This window comes from Podarcis filfolensis (genome assembly GCF_964270895.1).
Source record: "Podarcis filfolensis genome assembly, chromosome: 10".
In the NCBI taxonomy this organism is placed as follows: Eukaryota; Metazoa; Chordata; class Lepidosauria; order Squamata; family Lacertidae; genus Podarcis; species Podarcis filfolensis.
Genome location: NC_139612.1, coordinates 18,821,557 through 18,840,885, shown reverse-complemented (window position 1 = coordinate 18,840,885; position 19,329 = coordinate 18,821,557). Strand labels below are relative to the sequence as shown.

Sequence of the window (19,329 nt, the reverse complement as noted above, 5' to 3'; positions counted from 1 at the left end):
CTTTACGGAGGCTGAACTGAGAGACTGAAGAGATGTTTACTCTCTTTGTGTAACCATACTGCTGGTCTAGAGCTCTTGTTTGCTACCAGCCAACTAGGATTGCATCTCCTTGCACTGACTTCTGCAGCCACCAAGTGGTGGGAATCAAATCAACTAGGGAGCATGAAGCGATCCATCATATCACAACCGCTATACCCCAAAATAATTGGGTAAGACTCTGTCACAAAGCCCTCACATAGCTCTTTTAGACATCAGTCAGTCCAGACGATGAAACGAATTCCTGATCCACCCTGGCTAAGGGAATTAGCTTTAGTCATCAGAAACTACCCAATGAATGCTGAATGTACTATGATAAATACAACCATGAAGCACTTCAATGGGCTTCATTCTAGCTCCATGTACATAATTGATTGAGCTCAGTTAATTGAGCAGTATAATGTTCAACTGATGGGATTTAATGTTACAGCATTTTACAAAAGGCCTCCTCCACCTTATCCATGTAACAGAACAAACCACTTAATAATTAAGTAATTGTTAATTAAGTAATCCATAAACCACAGTTTGAAGTTCAGAGGGCCTTCTCGGTAGCAGCACCCACCTTGTGGAGCGCCCTCCCATCAGATGTCAAGGAGATGAGTAACTATATAAACTTTAGAAGAACTCTAAAGGCAGCCCTGTATAGGGAAGCTTTCAAATGTGTAATATTTTGTTATGTTTTTATATATGTTAGAAGCCGCCCAGAGTGATTGGGGCAACCATGTCATATGGGCAGGGTACAAATAATAAAGTTATTATTAATATTATTATTATTAGATAGCTCTGTGGGGGGGAACAACTTCTTCTAACGTCTTCTAACAACTCCCAGCTCCCTTAACAAACTACTGTCCTCAGGATGATTGGGGGCCAACCATGTGGTATAAAAGTGCTTTAGATTTATAGTGTGGATGGGGCTCAAAGTAGAAAATATGTTGCTGACTGTCTTTTACAGTTCTCTTAACATCTGCAGTGTAACCTCCTGAGGCAGGGATGTATAAACAAGGACCTTGACACAAGTTACACATTGCAAGTTCCCTTGAGTGACAGAACCCTCTCCGCATAGCAATTGCCTGAACTCGCCACATGTCAAAGTCAGATACAGATGCGCAGCTTAACAAACATAAAGAGTTTCTATAATGAGGAAAGGTTTCATTAAGACAAGAGCTTTGTTTGATTTTATTAAGCTCTCTCTCGGACAAAGGTGTCAGATTTGACTTGAGGGCTGCAAAATAGGCAAGGCAATTTCTTTGATGGGATCCTGCTCCTTTGGAGAATCTGTGTGTGATTCTCCCAGGGCAGATAGCAAAAGTAATGTCATCCGGAATGCCAAAATTACCCAGCATACCAAGGTGAACTTGAAAGCATCCACCGTCGGGCTGCAGCTTCTATGGAATGGGCTGTGAGAATTGGCTGCAACAGAAAAAGTCTGGTCTGTGCTAATACTATTTCCACCTTCAATGAAACAAAAACTCATTTCACTGTCGTTAGTTGGCCTGGTAACAAGGGCCCATTGATCATGCCCAACCTTACTGTGTGAACGCATAGGTGGCCAAAGCAAGTGACATCTTCTTGGGTATGGGGGTGGGGAAATAATTTGCTTTCCTTCCTCATTGCTCACCGTTTCATGTTTGAAATGGTAAAGCTACTCCGATGTATGTGACTTCAAGCCAACACTCCTACTGCTTGACATTTCCTCTGAAATGTGCTTTCCCAGTGTGGGATCAGAGATTTACAGTGTCCTCCCGATCTAGCAAAAACTAAAGTCCTTTAGGGCACAGTAAAGGTATCAGCATTCGGAGAAAATATTCATCACGGTGTGAAAAACGAAGGCACAGCATGTTGTGGGGATGAATGCACCAGCCCAAAATCAGGAGGTTCACTGGCCCTGTGTACTTGAAAATACAGAGGCTGTGCTACCCAGTGAGGAATATGGTTTGCAGCTTAAGCTTATGTAACTATAATACCCAAACTAGGATTGTTCAGGCAGCCTCTTTGCCCAAGAAAAACACACTTTGAAGATGATCTGTTTGACCTTAGAGATTTGGACTATCACACTGATAGTAAAGGTAAAGGTACCCCTGACCGTTAGGTCCAGTCACAGACGATTCTGGGGTTGCGGCGCTCATCTCGCTCTATAGGCCGAGGGAGCCGGCGTTTGTCCACAGACAGCTTCCGGGTCATGTGGCCAGCATGACTAAGCCACTTCTGGCGAACCAGAGCAGCGCATGGAAACACCGTTTACCTTCCCGCCAGAGCGGTACCTATTTATCTACTTACACTTTGATGTGCTTTCGAACTGCTAGGTTGGCAGGAGCAGGGACCAAACAATGGGAGCTCACCCCATTGCGGGGATTCGAACCGCCGACCTTCTGATCAGCAAGCCCTAGGCTCTGTGGTTTAGACCACAGTGCCACCCGCGTCTCTTATCACACTGATAGGATCCTACAAAAACAAGACTGCATAACCTGTTTTAACAGCTCCCTTCTATCCCCACCTTCTTTCTCATGGCTGTTGCCATGCAATCTGCATTAATAAATGTTTGAATTTAAGTGATTTATACCTGCAGTACTGACCTTGACCAAGCTTATCAGGACAGACCTGGGGATAAGATTGTTGCTCTGCAACAGGGCTTTCATTATCTTAAGATCATTCTTAAGGTTTTGTATATTATGTTAGATTAACACACAAAACCACCATGGAGAGTGACTCTGAATCATAACCAAATGGAGCCTAGAGGAGCAGCTGTAACACGAAAAGCTGACGATATTAATGCCTTTTGCCTTTTGATAGTTCTTTACTCTGGGCACTGTCATGTTCCCTCTGTTGATTGGCTTGTGTTTATGTTTTATGTCCCTCCCTTTATTTATTTAGGGGATTTTTAGCTCACTCTTCATTAAAAAATAATCTCAGAGCAGGGTGCAGGATAAAACAGGAACATATAATGCATAATAAAATCCTGGTACATAAAACCAATAAAGCAGTACACTCATCATCACAATGAACAACAGTACAAGCCAGAGCGGGAAGCCTACCCAAATCCACATCCAGTTTGGTCAAAGGCTTGGATCAATGTGTGCTTTGGCACCCAAAGCCCTGCAAGGTCAGTTCTAGATGAATCTGTGAGGGGAGGGCATTCACATGCCCACCAAGTGTCCCCGTTTTTTCCAGGGGCAGTCCTGGATTTACAGAAGCTGTCCCAGTTTCTGATTTGATCCCAGAATGTCCCCTTTTCCTTAGGACATCCCCTGTGCTTTCCCCCCCTGGGGGAACGCATACCCCTAAACATTTTGTGAATCTAAGTTTGACCTCATTGAGGGGCAGAATTTCAATATGAATAGGAAAATGAGAGTACCCCTAAACATTTTTTTAAATTAAAAAAGCACTGGACATCCCTATTTTCATCAGAGAAATGTTGGAGGGTATGGAGTTGTGGAACCTCGAGCCAAGGGGATAAGTAACTATACAACCTTTATAATACATCTGAAGGCAGCCCTTTGTAGGGAAGTTTTTTTTTAATGTTTAATGTTTCGTTGTGTTTTTATATATGTTGGAAGCTGCCCAGAGTGGCTGGGGCAACGCAGTCAGGTGGGCAGGTTGTGGTTGTTGTTGTTGTTGTTATTGAATAGGACACCCCTATTTTCATCAGAGAAATATTGGAGAGTATGCATTCCATAGCCCTTTTCACATGTTGCTGTGTCATCTGGCTCCAATTCAGCTGCTTTCTATGCTTCCCTTTCTCCTTCCTTGCACATTTCATTTCACTTCACTCAAGTGGTTTATTAGATTCTGAAAGATACCATGGGCAGCCGGCTGCAACTAGGAAGACTCGGGGATTTAGTTCAGTCCACATTTTCTAAGTGAACTGACCTGACTCACACCTCCTAGACTATTATGCAGCTCAGAATGGAGTTATCCTTCAGCTTTCATGCAATTCTGAATTTTGTGAGATGGTCTCAAACTCAAAAAAAAAAAAATGTTACCATAGTGTATATAAAAATATACATTTTAGATTAGAATGCATGTTTTGGGAAAGGCGTATTTTGTGGAGGGAGAGGGAATAAAATGCATACAAATAGGCATATTTTTGTGGGGAGGGTTCTTTTTTTAAGAAGAATTAGAGATGGAAGCAGAAGCGGGAGGGCATAAACTTATGAATGAAAACATGTGAAACTGACGTTGATGCTGAAGTGGGAGGGCATGAATGAAACTCTGTGAAACTGACAGGAGTTGGAAATAGGCTGATCCACTCATCTCTAATTACAACCCAGAGAATGCACAACCACCTGAAAGTGAGAGGTGAGTAGTGGTGCAGTTAGGTAATTTTGGACCCTGAGATGACCCCATCTCTTCTCCAACCCTTGGGGATGGGAAATCTCAGGATCGTGGGTTGGAGCCCCACATTGGGCAAAAGATTGTGCTTGTGTGGGCAGGGTGGTCCCTCCCCCTACCTGGCCTGATCACCTTGGCAACGCCTCCCCAGGCGAGATTGGGCAACTAGCTGAGGTAGGTGGAGACCTCCAGTGAAAGCTGGATCATAAAGAAGGCTGATTGCCGAAGAATTGATGCTTTTGAATTATGGTGCTGGAGGAGACTCTTGAGAGTCCCATGGACTGCAAGAAGATCAAACCTGTCCATTCTGAAGGAAATCAGCCCTGAGTGCTCACTGGAAGGACAGATCGTGAAGCTGAGGCTCCAATACTTTGGCCACCTCATGAGAAGAGAAGACTCCCTGGAAAAGACCCTGATGTTGGCAAAGATGGAGGGCACAAGGAGAAGGGGACGACAGAGGACGAGAGGGCTGGACAGTGTTCTCGAAGCTACCAGCATGAGTTTGACCAAACTGCAGGAGGCAGTGGAAGACAGAAGTGCCTGGTGTGCTCTGGTCCATGGGGTCACGAAGAGTCGGACACGACTAAATGACTAAACAACAAAAAGGCTTTGGTCTGATCCAGCAAAGCAGCTGTTATGATCTCCAACAAAAACAATGGTGTTGCATATCAGTGCAAAAATGATCCTGGAGCTGTAATCAAACCAGGGATCGTAACAAAATGCCCATCTATAAACAAAAAAGAGTTTTGTAGCTCAATTCCAGGTATGCTTCCTCAGAAGAAAGCCTGCACTGTTAGTTGTTCAGGGTGGAATCACATAGGTAATTAGTTGGAGATGTGTTTTCCTCTGGTATGGTTATTATTCCCTTGCCTTGCATGTAATGAAGTTTGAAGGCTTTAATGTGTCCTTGCTTATTTGATTATATGTATGCTTTTATTTTATTTGCTTTAAAGTAACTATGATATATTCTCCTGTGTAAAATGCAGTTTAGGATGATGCAATTTTTAGCAAATTACAGGTGGCAGATAGACAATATTCCAGGCAACTAGAAATCGCTTTAACAGATTAGACATATTTGGGACGCAGAGTGAAACTGACAGAATGATCCTTGATACTGCGGTTGTTGTCAATTAGTATCAAGTGTAAAAATTGCAGTTGCCTCAGAAATAGCATGAAGTTAAACATCATATATCTTCAGCTGTGAGAAAAGTTTCTTGGGGCAAAACTGGCGCGCCATCGTTTATAATTATAAAACATTTCTAAGACAGCCTCGGTGATTTCAATGAGTTTGTTAAAAGGAGGGAGAGCAAACCTGCAGAATAATGTTTTTAGACATTATTTTCCTTTTTTTTTCATTCTGCATTTCTGGCCTGTGTGAAGTGTTCCAAATGTAATATTGTGTCTATTTGAATGCCGTATTGTCCTGTGAGTTCATGGCGGTTGGACAAGGATCTTTGAGTCTAAATTCCCTTCCCCTCAGCTTCAGTTTACTATTTCTACAATGGAAATAACAGTGCATAGTCCAGCAAAAGTTGAATACTTTAAGTTCCATTGATTACAGCAGGAGGAATTTAAGCGTGTGTTTATGTCTCCCATTGAAATAACGATGAGCCTTAAAATTTCTGGATAGATATTGACCATTGGGACATCAAGGACAAAGACAATGGAATTGCAAAGCTTGGAATTCTTTATAGAGCATGGATGGATAGATAGTGATTGTGGTTCAGAAATTCTCTGGCCTTCTGCTTCTTTGTTTACTGCACAGTTAAAATATCATTGATTTGTAAAGTGGAAGTTGTAGTGGAGTGTTGTTGGCAGCTAAACTGCAAGAGCATCATCATGTGACTCACCTGAATGTTTAGCTAATCTATGAGAGATTTATGTGACCCAGCAGTAATAAGGTCAACTAACCTACAATACCATCACATGGGTAGGCTCTTAAGTATATTTGGGGGACAGAGCTGGATTGGGATATAAAAACTTTATGTGGGATCATCTTAATAGATGGTCCTGGCTGTGGGCTGTTGCCCTCATGCCAGGGTGGCACCATGATTACCCAAGGCTATTGTCCAATCAATTAAAACCAGGTAATCGTGAGGGAAAGTATAAAAGCGGCAGCGCGAAGTCTGCCAAGCACCTTCTTGGTGCTGCCGAACACCTGCCCACCCTCCCTTTAATTTAGGTGTCCTCTGGCCTTGCTTTGGACTTCGGTTGGTGGGCCGTCTTGGGATGGGGACCAGGTAGGAATTTTTTCCATTTGGCAAATTGGCACTGGCCACTTGGTTTTTGCCTACCTCTTAGCAATTGTCACAACTTTGTAAGGTTTGGCTGTTAGGCATTGACTTATAGTTGAGTGGGGGAGGGGAGGTCGGCCATCGCCTGCCCCTCCATTTCAAGGGTATTCCGTTAAAGGAATCTGGGGCCTGGATCTTGTCCAAAGTCCGCTTGAAGGGCTAGGGCCATGCCAGGCCTCTGGGAACACCGGGGGAGATGCAGGCGGGTTCCCCCGAAGCAGCTCCCCTTTGGGTGGTTTACCCTTACAGACTTCCTGCAAAGGAGGCAGGAGTCCGATATAGTCTTTTGCCAATGCCTAAGCCAATACCGCTCACATTTCCTGTAATCAGTGAAGTTGTGGCCAAAAAATTGTGCCCAATAACCTTAAACAAAAAATCTGTGTCTGTGTGTATTACTTTATTCTAATGGGGGTTGGCCTGAGGGTCTTGACACGCAACCCAGTTGGTATCTGTCTTGGATCTGAACTGATTTTATGTATGTGTCGATCTTTTAAACTGTTTTTTATTATTCCCAGTTGTTGTCTGAAGTGCTTTTATAAAAGGAAGGAAGTAAAAACAGGTTTCAGATTTAGAGAAGCTTGTTTTGTCTCTTTTCTTACGTGTTGAAGTGCTCAGCAAAGATCAAGTTGGTTGAAGTTCCAGTGATGGTCGTCAGTCCACCAATAGTTGACGAATAGGCAATGCACAGGCACATGACTTTACAGATCATGTGGTCCCTTTTGTTTCGGTATTTTCTTCCGGTATCACTTGGTTCTGGAGTCTCCTTAAATAAGAAATGAAAAGAACAGTAAACATTTTCATTTTCACCTAGTGACATGAGAAACCTGCCCATCTTTGTTCAGAAATTGAAGGGGCTGAGATTTTTGCAAATCTTTTTGGAGGTTTTAGATAAAACACATTGTAGAGTGAAAACTCTTTGAAATAACCCTTGGTGTATTTCTGGCACGTGTAGGTTTTTCAAACTTGTTGTTATTGTTCCTGGTTGATGAATCAGGAAGAATAGCAAATAATACATCCTAGAGTTCAAGTTGGCAAGAACAGCTTGGCCTGCAGAAACAGAAGCAGCCTCAGCTGCTCTTTCCCCTCCTCCATATTCGCGACTTGGTAAGTTTGTGAAAATACGAGAGAGGACAGAAGAAGGGGAAGAGGCAGATGGAAGATGTTGACACTGAGCCATAATGAGCAGAGGCAAGATGGAAGGGGGCTTGGCTCAGAATGCCTTGGGGATTATTGAACTAGGAGAGAGCGAGAATTTCTAAACCGTGCCATTTTATAAAATTCTTCTTCATCCATACGAACAGTCTCACTGTGGTGGGCTCCAGCACAGGTAGTGGGAAAAAGCTCACAGGAGATGAAAATCTACATTCAGCATGGAAAAAGTATTCACCATAGAAGGCTTATTCTTCCCTCTCTGAGTGGTATGAGGCTGTCACCATGAGCATCTGCCATTATGTGCAGGATTTGGCTTGGGTGTAATGGTGGCATGCCAGGGCTGAATCCTACGCATGCCTGCAACTCCTCAAGATGGCCTTATTATGAACCCATGTAGCTGGAAGTCACAGTGAAATGGCTTCCCCACCACCCCATAGACCTCATGAGAACAGGTCCAACTTGGTTGACCTGTGGGCAGGAGGAGGGGATATGCTTTTTTTAAAAAAAAAGCCTTGAAACATACTTTTTATCAGTGAAGCATTGACATACCTCTGCTGCATCTCAAATATTTGGTGATGCATTCAAAAATAATAACTACATCACTCAAAATAAGACAGCTCAAATACATGCATGGTAATTGGAAGTTCTTGAGGCAAATTTTGCTCACTGTAGCTCAACATCTCTCTTGAGTCTGAGCTTTGGGGTCTGATATTGATATCCAACCCATTCTACCCCATTTTTGTTTGATTTGAACGATTTCACATGGGGACTGAATTATGGAGCATCTCAAAGGGATCAAATATTTGTTAAGCTCTGTTAAAAAGTCTGTCTGATGTACAGGTTTATCACACCAGAATACAGTGGTACCTCGGGTTAAGTACTTAATTAGTTCCGGAGGTCCGTTCTTAACCTGAAACTGTTCTTAACCTGAAACACTACTTTAGCTAATGGGGCCTCCCACTGCTGCTGCACCACCGGAGCACAATTTCTGTTGTCATCCTGAAGCAAAGTTCTAAACCTGAAGCACTATTTCTGGGTTAGCGGAGTCTGTAACCTGAAGCGTATGTAACCTGAAGCATATGTAACCTGAGGTACCACTGTACTGGTAAATAGAAAGAGAAGAGAGTCATGTTTGCAGGTGGTGGGACAGGTTTGGTTGTAGCAAAATGGCGACAGATGTGTACATTTAAAAGAAAAAATGCATTGATCTCTTAGGTAGGCACTCGTGGATACTGTACTTTTGGTCCCAGCAGCCTGGAGTGCATGGAGAAAAAGAGGAGGAGGAAAATGTGTGGACACACAATTTTAAGACCACCATCCCCAGACTTCAACTACCAATGTCCCAGGGCTCATGCACACTTTTGTTTGATCCGCATTTTGATCACATTGTGTGCCGATTAATTCATCTGGGTCCAAGAGGTTTTCTCGTCGTTCCACAGCTGTGACTTGTGAAAATCCCACCGAACCAGAACTTATCAGATGTGCAGAGAATTCAGGGAAGGATTTTCCTTTGCTGAGCTTCAATTCGGCAGGTAAGATTTTCGCAAAGCGCAACAGCGAGAAAAGCTCTCAGGCCAGGGGGAATTAATCAGGGCACAATACAATCAAAATATGGGCCCAGTGAAAAGTGGCTAAGAACTTCAACCAAACATGGATTTCTGAAAATGAATTGACATAATTAGTTGGGTTTAGTGCATTTCTCCTTCCCTGTCATGTCCGTTTACTGAAACGTGTCAGGGAACGACTTTTTCATCCGTGATGCACTTTAAAGACTCCAGTTACAGGGGGGTGGCTTAGAGCCAGGGGTTAATGAAGCTGATCCGAGTCTCGAGATAAGAATTCACAAGTAATCATTACAAAGCAGAGTTACAAATTGCACCACAATTCTTGTTCCAAGACTTGCCAGCAACTTCACAGTCAGACTAGGGCTAGGGGTGAACTGAGTCCAAAGAGGAAGATCTAGGGGAAGGATCTCAGTGGGAGGGAATTGGTTTGGCGTGCAGAAGATCGCAGATTCTACCCCCAGAAACTCCAGGAAGGGCGGGAGAGCTGCTTTCAGTCAGTGTGGACAATATTGAGCTAGATGGACTTAGGTTCTGGCTCAGTTTAAGGCAATATTCCCATAAGACAAGGAAGAACATGGACGCAGAAACCAGTGGAGAATATTGCAGCAGGAACCATTAGCGGGATGGATTAACAGCTGGAGATACAAGGGCAGCAGGCAGGGCTCAAGAAACCTGTCAAACCCAACAAAACCTATAGTATGACAACGCCTTTCTTAGGACCAGCTGAAAGGTCACAAAGTCATGAGCAAGTCCTAACATTTGCTCCTGACTTTTTGGCATTTTGTTTGTCCCTAATTACCACCATGTAGATTTTGGATTTTATCAACATGGCTATCTGCATCCTTTTCTTTAATTTGGAGACTTCAAAAGCTCACTCACAATTTTGTATTATACCATATTGCAGATTACCCGAAAGGCAGGATACTAATAATTTTAATAAAGAGATAATAAATGTGTAGACTTTGGGGTTTTTTTGTCCAGTGGACCAACAAGACCACCTACATTATTATTATTTTTTAGTTATTTGGAAAGCCAACAAAACATTTCTCATAGTTGGAATTCAACTAAATAAAAAGGGAGATGTCTAATCAGGATTTTATAAAGCGTGTTCTGCATTATGGAGAGCACGAGTTGCGGTAGGGGCTGCCAGGACACTCCAAAGTTGGGGATGGGCTAATTGATCGTTGGCCACTGATGCAATTGGGGCTTCCCTTGTTGCTGGGAAGAAGTTAATGTTGCCATTTGTTGACTGACAGCCAGAAATGCTAAAACTCCTTGCACGAGGCTAGGGCTTCCTCTTTTCGCCCGTGCAATGGATTGCCTGTCCCCCCCCTCCCTAGAATTAGGGTTGTTCACTTTGACCTTGCTATGCCTGTCATGGGGTCGTCTGCTCTTGGGGCAGGGGCCCGGTAGGAATTTTGTCCATCTGGCTGATTGGCTGGGGCCATTTGGTTTTTGCCTACTGCGTAGAAAATCGTCACAATTTGTAAGGTTGTGGCTCGTCATTGGTTTATGGTTTGGTTGGTTGAGGGGCATAGATTGGCTGTGCCTGCCTCTCTAATGCTGCTGCTGCAAGGGATTCCGTTAAAGGAATCAGGGGCTACCTATTGCTTGTCCACTCTGTCAAGGGGGCTCAGGCCATAGCAATGAGCTCCTGGTTGCATTTGGGGAGGGCTGAGGGCAGCTTCCCTGCTCCGTTGCTACCCCCAAGTGTATTCCCCTTTTCTGAATTTCGCATCGTGGGGAATGTCAGTCTGTCCCCCATGGGGGGGCAGATAGTCGCAACCAATGCCTAAGCAACCACTCACATTTTTGTATTTTAATAAAGTTGTGGCCAAAATTATGCCAAAAACCTTAAACAAAAATTCTGTGTGATGTGTGAGTTATTGGGGTGGCCTTGGGGACCTCGACACGTAACTAAGGAACATTTTGCAGCAGTGGAGACTGTAATAAGGGGCACCCATTACACTATGTTTTGAAAAGTTTCCACAATCTTCTATGAGACTCTGATTCCCTCTTGCAAGAGATTATTGTTTAAAATCATCTGGCAGCCCAACACGGGCAAAGGACATAAAACAATATAAAAACAAAAGAATGAGGATCTCAGCCGGAGTAATTAAAACAAGTTATGCATCTGAGTGGGCCAAAAGGGCAAACAACAATATAATATTTTGGCTGCTCAGTATGAAATGGATCTCTACAGGGACTCTTCTTCAGCTCATCCTTCTAAAGAGAATGACCTGAAGAGAAAACCAGTTGCTGTAACCCAAAAATTGGAAGGAAGAGTAGCACTCTTTCTTGTTTCCTCTTTCAGCTTTATGTGCTTTTCAAGGCTCAAATTAATTCTGTTGGACCTGAAAGAAGTGACCAGAGAGGGTTGTGCCCACAGCACTCTCTCAAAAACCCAAATGTGTCAATGGACCTAGAGAAATTAGTGACCCTGACCTACTAGGCTGATATCAAACCATAATTTCAAAATTAAAATGTCATGATTGCTTATGAAGTACCTTTTCCTTCTCAATCTTGCACACAGTGTGAACCGCATGAGCAGACCCGTTGCTGTATCTGGAAAAAAGAAACATGCAGAGTTTATAAGTGATCTGCTGTGCTTGAGCAAACTGATATAATATACGTGATCAAAAATAAATTTTACCCATTAAATTGCTTTGTTTTCTCTTTCCAGCCAACTGCTTTGCATTCATCAATATCTTCTATTTTAAAAGAGAGAGGGAGAGAGTTGAAAAGTTGAATTTGAGGGCTTCAGTTTAGCTGGTCTTTCCCCAGGGAAGGTAAAGGCGGAAAACACCCAACATCCCTGCGTACCATCGAGTTCCAACGCATGATTGGTGGCTCCATTTGCGTGAGTCATTTCCAAGCCATCCACTTCAGCTTCAGCACTGATGATTTGCTGAGCCACTGCCTCTACGATGGGCATCACCATAGCAGCAGCGGAGGTGTTGCTAAGCCACATAGACAGGAAGGCACAGCTGATCATGAAGCCAAGGGTGAGCCTGAAATGGGAAGCACCTCCATGTATTACTCTACAACCAGCCCTCAGCTTAAAACAAAGGAATGGTTCTTTGCCATCAAAATGAGACCGAGCTGTCATCATCATCTTCATGAAAGAGTTACCATGCTTTCTGATTTGCTACTAAATGAAGTTTTCCATAATGTGGAACCACTTGAGCTCAGACATGTGCCAACCACAGCTGGTGTTTTGGTGCCTTTCAAAGATTTAACTGTGTTCTCAGGCTTCCATTGATGCTTAGTCCCTGATTAATGTTAATTTGCCCCAGATTTCTGCTGTATTATTATTATTATTTGATAATAATAATAATAATAATTTATTATTTATACCCTGACCATCTGGCTGGGCCTCCCCAGCCACTCTGGGCGGCTTCCATAGAAACCAAAAATACAGTAAAATATCACACGTTAAAAACTTCCCTGAACAGGGCTGCCTTAAGATGTCTTCTGAATGTCAGGTAGTTGTTTATCGCTTTGACATCTGCTGGAAGGGCGTTCCACAGGGCGGGCGCCACTACCGAGAAGGCCCTCTGCCTGGTTCCCTGTAGCTTTGCTTCTCGCAATGAGGGAACTGCCAGAAGGCCCTCGGCGCTGGACCTCAGCGTCCGGGCAGAATGATGGGGGTGGAGACGCTCCTTCAGGTATACTGGACCGAGGCCGTTTAGGGCTTTAAAGGTCAGCACCAACACTTTGAATTGCGCTCGGAAGCGTACTGGGAGCCAATGTAGGTCTTTCAACTTTTTTGAAAAAAGTTATTACTGTTTAAATGTTTTAACTCCTTTAAAATATCTTCAGCTCTCTTCTGGTGTGCATTCCCTTGGATGCTATATGCAAGGTGGTGTAAAAATACATACACAAATAAATACTTCCCGGAAAATAAATCCAGACACAGCATACCTGTGCTACTTACTTTAGTCAACAGGCTATACTGAGCTGAAAGTTGATTCAAGGGTAAATAATATACTCCAGGCCCACCAGTTGCTGTGACACACACACACACACACACACACACACACACACACACACAAGGCAGATGAATGAGGCAGGGTTATCAAGTTCCTTGCAACATACATGTGTTAACACAGCATTTTCAGTCACTCCAGCGTCATAGGAGTCTTGTAAGGGAATGTTAGAGCAACTGTTTTATCTCAAGTCAGACTACTGGTCCATCTAAGTCAGTCTTGTGTTTATAGTAGCTAGTATTGGCTCTCTAGGGTTTCAGACAGAGTACTTTCCTGAACCTGGGAGCTTCCGCATCATGTGCTTCTCACTGAGCTACAACCCTTCCCTATGCTCACATGGTCAAGCTCCAGAATAACTTTCTTTGCCCTTCCGTACTCAGGAACCAGAGATTATGCACCCATCCAATTAAAATCAACAATGGGAGGAACAGCATAATAAGATGTAGGGCAGATATAGAGAACTTTGGCCCTTCAGATGTTATTGAACTGCAACTCTTATCTTCCTTAGCCATTGGCTGTTGGGAGTTTTAGCTTAGTAACATCAGCAGAGAGGCACCGTTACAAAGAAAATGGATGACAAGACCTCAAAGGACCAGGCCATGGAGCTCATCTTTAGGAGAGATGGTTCAATCTATTCAGACAATAACAAAAACGGCCTTGTAAACTTTCTCTGGTAAAAATGCCCTAGATCACACCCCAACTAACTGCATAGTTATGGAGTACATTCTGGTAAAGGCAATAATTAAAACAAATTATGAAAATTTACAAAAATTGTGCTTTCACCAATTGATGGTTTGTTTTTTGCAGTGAAAAAGCCTTTTCGAAGGATGGCAGGTTGTACAATGGACTCCTCTCATATATTTTGACACTCTGGGACCAGCGCTGTGTCTTCATGATTTATGATGTGTAAAATGCATGGCTACTTGGACAAGTCTCATTAGAACATCCTAAATTAGTTCAGTTCATCAGATTCCCAATTAGCTTGCTGGCCTAAAGTCTTTCCAGGTAAGCTGATGTTTTCTTACCTAACCAACAGTTTATCTCCACACAGGTAGGCACTGAAAAACAGTTGCACGGAACCTGCACTCTCAGTTTCCAATTGTATGTGTGAAAGCAGTACAATGCTAAATGGGGATCTACTTTACTCCCCAAACCAGTGCCCTGATTCATTCCTTTGCAATAGTCACCCCACATGTGCAACTTGGAACTATACTTTCATGTTCTTGCTGTGTAACAGGGTAGGGAATCTGTAGCCTTCATAAGATGCTGGAGTTCCATGATCGCTAACCAGCATGGCCAATGACTAGGGTTTATGGTTGTTGTAGCCCAGTGGCGCTGTGGGTTAAACCACAGAGCCTAGGACTTGCCGATCAGAAGGTCGGCGGTTCGAATCCCCGAGATGGGGTGAGCTCCTGTTGCTCCTGCCAACCTAGCAGTTTGAAAGTACGTCAAAGTGCAAGTAGATAAATAGATACCACTCCTGCAGGAAGGTAAACGGTGTTTCTGTGCGCTGCTCTGGTTCGCCAGAAGCAGCTTAGTCATGCTGGCCACATGACCCGGAAGCTGTACGCCGGCTCCCTCGGCCAATAAAGTGAGATGAACACCGCAACCCCAGAGTCGGTCACGACCGGACCTAATGGTCAGGGGTCCCTTTACCTTTTTAGCCCAGTATATGTTTCTCTTTCTATTTTGTTTTCCTCCTGCCTGCTCTCTGCTGCTTCAGCTTCTCTCCTCCTTGCACCCCCATCCAAGCAAGCCTTTTCTGGAAAGATTCTCCAGCCATTTCTATTTTATTTTTAGGCTGCTTCTCTGGGCAAACTTCCAAAACAACAAAAGAAAATGAGCATCATTTTAAAACTTTAAACAATCACTCCAGACACAGAGACACACACCCCTGGAAACAGCAAAACTCAGACCGGTACCCATCTAATAAACATCAATCTTGGAAGGGGTGTGGGGATGGTCTTCAGGGCCAGCCCAAAAGTCTGCAATGTAGAAATTTCACACTGGTCCAGTGGAAGAGAATTCCATCACCATGGCTCTCTACCTTATTATCTAGGGGGTGAACATACCAGGAGAGACTCAAGTGGATATTAAAGGGATCAGCTATCTTCAGCAATGCTATTAGGTCTTCTGGATAGATTAGTATCCGTTCCTATTTCCTCACCAAGATTTCACTGCCAATTCCATTCTGCTGCCATGTGCCCCAAACCATTCCAAATGGGATACTCATTTCTTTGACGCTGCCAACTTGGTAACCTTGCATACTTCGTTGAAGTTGCTCCCACAGCACAGTGGTGGAGATGGCGAAAAATGATTTGGTCAAACTTTAACTTGTGAAAGCACAACCTTGTCTACGTAAGAAACGACTACAAGGTACATGCATCACCTACACCATTTTTACTTCGTAACAAGTGGTCCCAGAATGGATAATTTTTACAAAGATTGCAGAGACCTTTGGAATCGGTGTGGATGGAAAGCACTGCATAAATGTTAATGATTACTTCAGGTAAGGGCAGGCTCCTTGAAAAATGCAAAATGACTTTACAAGTTATTTGGGTGGCACGACCCACATCCTGGCTGATGAAATCTCGTCTCCTCTGAAATAAAGCTGCTTGCTCCTACATTATAGGGGCACCAAATTGTGATCAGGTTACATTTCAGTTCTGGATAATTTCTGCCTATTATGCCTACCTCTTATTAAATGGATGGTAGTCATTATTGCAAAAGGCTCTAGATGAGCCCAATTGAACCAGTTTATTTACTTTAAGGTCAGACTAAACATAGACTATTAATGGTAATTCTGAAGTTCTGAATGTGATGGTCAAAATGTCCTGCAAATAAATTTGAGGCACTTTCAATCCTCCTACAAAAACTTTGGTCTGGAACAGAGCTCTCAGCCTTTTGCCAGTTTAGCAAAATCTTGCTTAGAGGCAACATCCTTGCTTCTTCCAGGAACGGGGGAGAAATACAACCTGTTCACTTCTCCAAATGATGTATTTATCCAACCAAAAAAAATTCATACTTCTTTGTTTTTTAGCAAAAATAAATTTTAAAAGCCACTTAGAAACCTAAATGACGTGAAAAGTGGGGTATATTATAAATAAGTAAAAATTTATATTATCAGGGGAAATGGCAAAATTGCAGAAATTAGGTAAAACTGCATACCAAAAAGTATGTATGGGGGGCATACAAAAAGCCATACTTTAAATATAATACAAACTCATTGTGTAAACTGAACTTAAGATTTGAAAATTGAGAAACACAAAGGAGCTGAAATTGGCAGATCAACCTGTCCCTGCTTCTTCCACTTTCAGAATAAGGTTATGAAATCCAGTCCCTTCTGGGATTTGTAATTTCTAAAACTAGGCAAAGGCAACTTCGCAAATTCTAGAAGGTATCTGGACATCACCGGATTTCATATTCAAGAATAGGGGATGTAAACATCTCGCAAGAAGGCAAATTCCGTACTTCTCCTCCCCCTCTCTTTTGAGGGGAGGAAATACACTACTGCTGTGTGTATGTAACAAAAGAATGAAGGCAGGGATGATTTACAGCAGTGGAATGTGATGCTGAGATGCTGAGTGGAGTCAGGGTGAGTAAGAGATGGAGAAAGTCATCTGAGAATGACAGTCGAAGAGGAGGAGTTTGGATTTGATATCCCACTTTATCACTACCCTAAGGAGTCTCAAAGCGGCTAACAATCTCCTTTCCCTTCCTCCCCTACAACAAACACTCTGTGAGGTTAGTGGGGCTGAGAGACTTCAGAGAAGTGTGACTGGCCCAAGGTCACCCAGCAGCTGCATGTGGAGGAGCGGGGACGCGAACCCAGCTCCCCAGATTACGAGACTACTGCTCTTAACCACTACACCACACTGGCTCCCCAGACTTTGCATAAAGAGAGGCGTGAGTGGATAGGAAGGAGAGAGGAGAAAAGACTGGTGGGTCAGGATAACTGCTGAAGAGGGAAGTCAGTGTGCTTTGTTTTGTCAGGGATGGGGAACCCGTGGCCCGCGAGGTGTTGCTGGACTCCAACTCCCATCAGCCCCATCCAGAATGGCCAAAGATCAGGGATGATGGGAGCTGTAGTTCAGCTACACCTGCATGCTCTGCATCCCTGGGCAAAGGTGTTAAATAGAAGCATTATTTTTTATTTTACATGCAGCAATGCCTTGTTCTGTGTTTTTCCCCCTATATACATAAAATGGGGGATTCTAGGAAGCTATTTCTCATCGCATATGCTGGTTTGGGCTTTTTGAAAGCAGAGTCCTGCTTGTCTCTGCCATTCAGTAGATGATGGTAGTAGGGCATTTGTGGGGAGGTTAGAAGCAGTCTGGCCTCTGTGGGAGAGTGACCTCAGTGACCTTTAGGGTCCAGGGCCTTGAACGGGAACCTGGGAACCTCACCGAATATATGAATGCACTTATTGGCTAGCCAGTCCTGTAGTGGAATGGGAGATTCTAATAAACTGATTTTTATTTTTTTTTAAAGGTGGGGAGGGAGAGGGACAGAAACTGCCTGCAGAGAAGAAAAAGAATTCTTCAGAAAAGAAGGGGAAATAAAGGAATTGCTTTATTGCAATCTCTTTTTGATAGCAAACAATTTATAAACCAGCATTCAAATGATCATTATGTACCCAGAGTGTAAAATTATTCCCAATAGATTTGTGGTTTGAAAACTGACTGATGATCCTTGTTCTAAAGTGGATTTCAAAAGACAATTCCACCTCAGTTTCCCCTCATCTACTCTGCCTACGACCATTTGAAATCCATGCAGATGGCTTCATTTATCACTAGGAAAGGTTTCAGTATTGTTGGCCCCGGTAAACTGGATGTAAATTCTGAGCAGAAATGGATAAGACACCTACATGATCTGAGATATTCTCCTCAAAATCTCTTGCTATCTCACAAATGAGAAGGAGGCTGCCCTCTTGGATCACATGCCATTATGATGTGACTCTGCAGGGAATTTTTGGGTGCACATCTCAGGTTACTTGCTGCTTCAATGACACTATGACATGAAATGACATAACCTGGCTGAACAGACACAGCAGCCTTCCTCTGCCTGCGATATTGCTGGGCAATAAAAACTGATGTGCACCAGCCAGCATAAACAATGCTTTGGAATTATGAGAGTTGGAGCCCCATAACAGAAAGAGCACCTGCTTTGGGACAGCAGCTATAAAGAGCGAAAAACAATCATCTCAGAAAGTGATAGAAAACTCTTATCTTATCTTAACTTGACATATTATCTGTCCAGATAATATTGCTGTATCAGTGCAACTGGGATAACACCCAGCTCAAAGAGTACTTTTGGAGGGTCAAAAATTACCTGTAGGAGGAATTTACATGGAGCCACCAGCCTATTTAACTTCAGCATTGCATATTTTGCATGCCATTAAACATCATGTAGATGTTAAATTAATGGAATTGCTGTTTGACTTGCTTCTTGGTTCAAGTCTGAGGCAACTCTTGAGTACCGTTGCTTATTTTAGGGTTCCAGTATTCTTAACATTAAGGGATGTGGGTGGTGCTGTGGGTTAAACCACAGAGCCTAGGGCTTGCCAATCAGAAGGTCAGCGGTTCGAATCCCCGCGACAGGGTGAGCTCCCGTTGCTCTGTCCCAGCTCCTGCCAACCTAGCAGTTCAAAAGCACAAAGTGCAAGTAGATAAATAAGTACCGCTCCAGCGGGAAGGTAAATGGCATTTCCATGCACTGCCTGTAAAGCGAGATGAGCGCCACAACCCCAGAGTTGTCCGTGACTGAACCTAACAGTCAGTGGTCCCTTTACCTTTACCTATTCTTAACATTGTGTCATAGGAGAATGTCACCAAGTGAAACTAACTGCACCACCATTTCAGGAAAAGCTTCACCTGCTAAACTTCTGTCTGCCACACAGGTGGCTTTGCAAGCGGTGAAGATAACACATTCTCAGTCTTCATTTTCCCTTTTAAACCAAATGGC

At 43.3% G+C, this 19,329-nt stretch overlaps 1 protein-coding gene across 1 annotated transcript in view; it reads right to left on the bottom strand.

Annotated features, from left to right (window-relative positions):
* SLC13A1 (solute carrier family 13 member 1) overlaps positions 1-19,329 on the bottom strand; it is a 94,057-nt gene that overhangs the window by 18,706 nt on the left and 56,022 nt on the right. Inside the window, exons 5-8 of the mRNA XM_083574531.1 lie at positions 12,200-12,387; positions 12,030-12,087; positions 11,884-11,941; positions 7,259-7,422 (exon numbers count right to left, since the gene is read on the bottom strand). Of these exons, the coding sequence (XP_083430657.1) occupies positions 7,259-7,422; positions 11,884-11,941; positions 12,030-12,087; positions 12,200-12,387 (468 nt within the window). The remainder of the gene's footprint in view (positions 1-7,258; positions 7,423-11,883; positions 11,942-12,029; positions 12,088-12,199; positions 12,388-19,329) is intronic.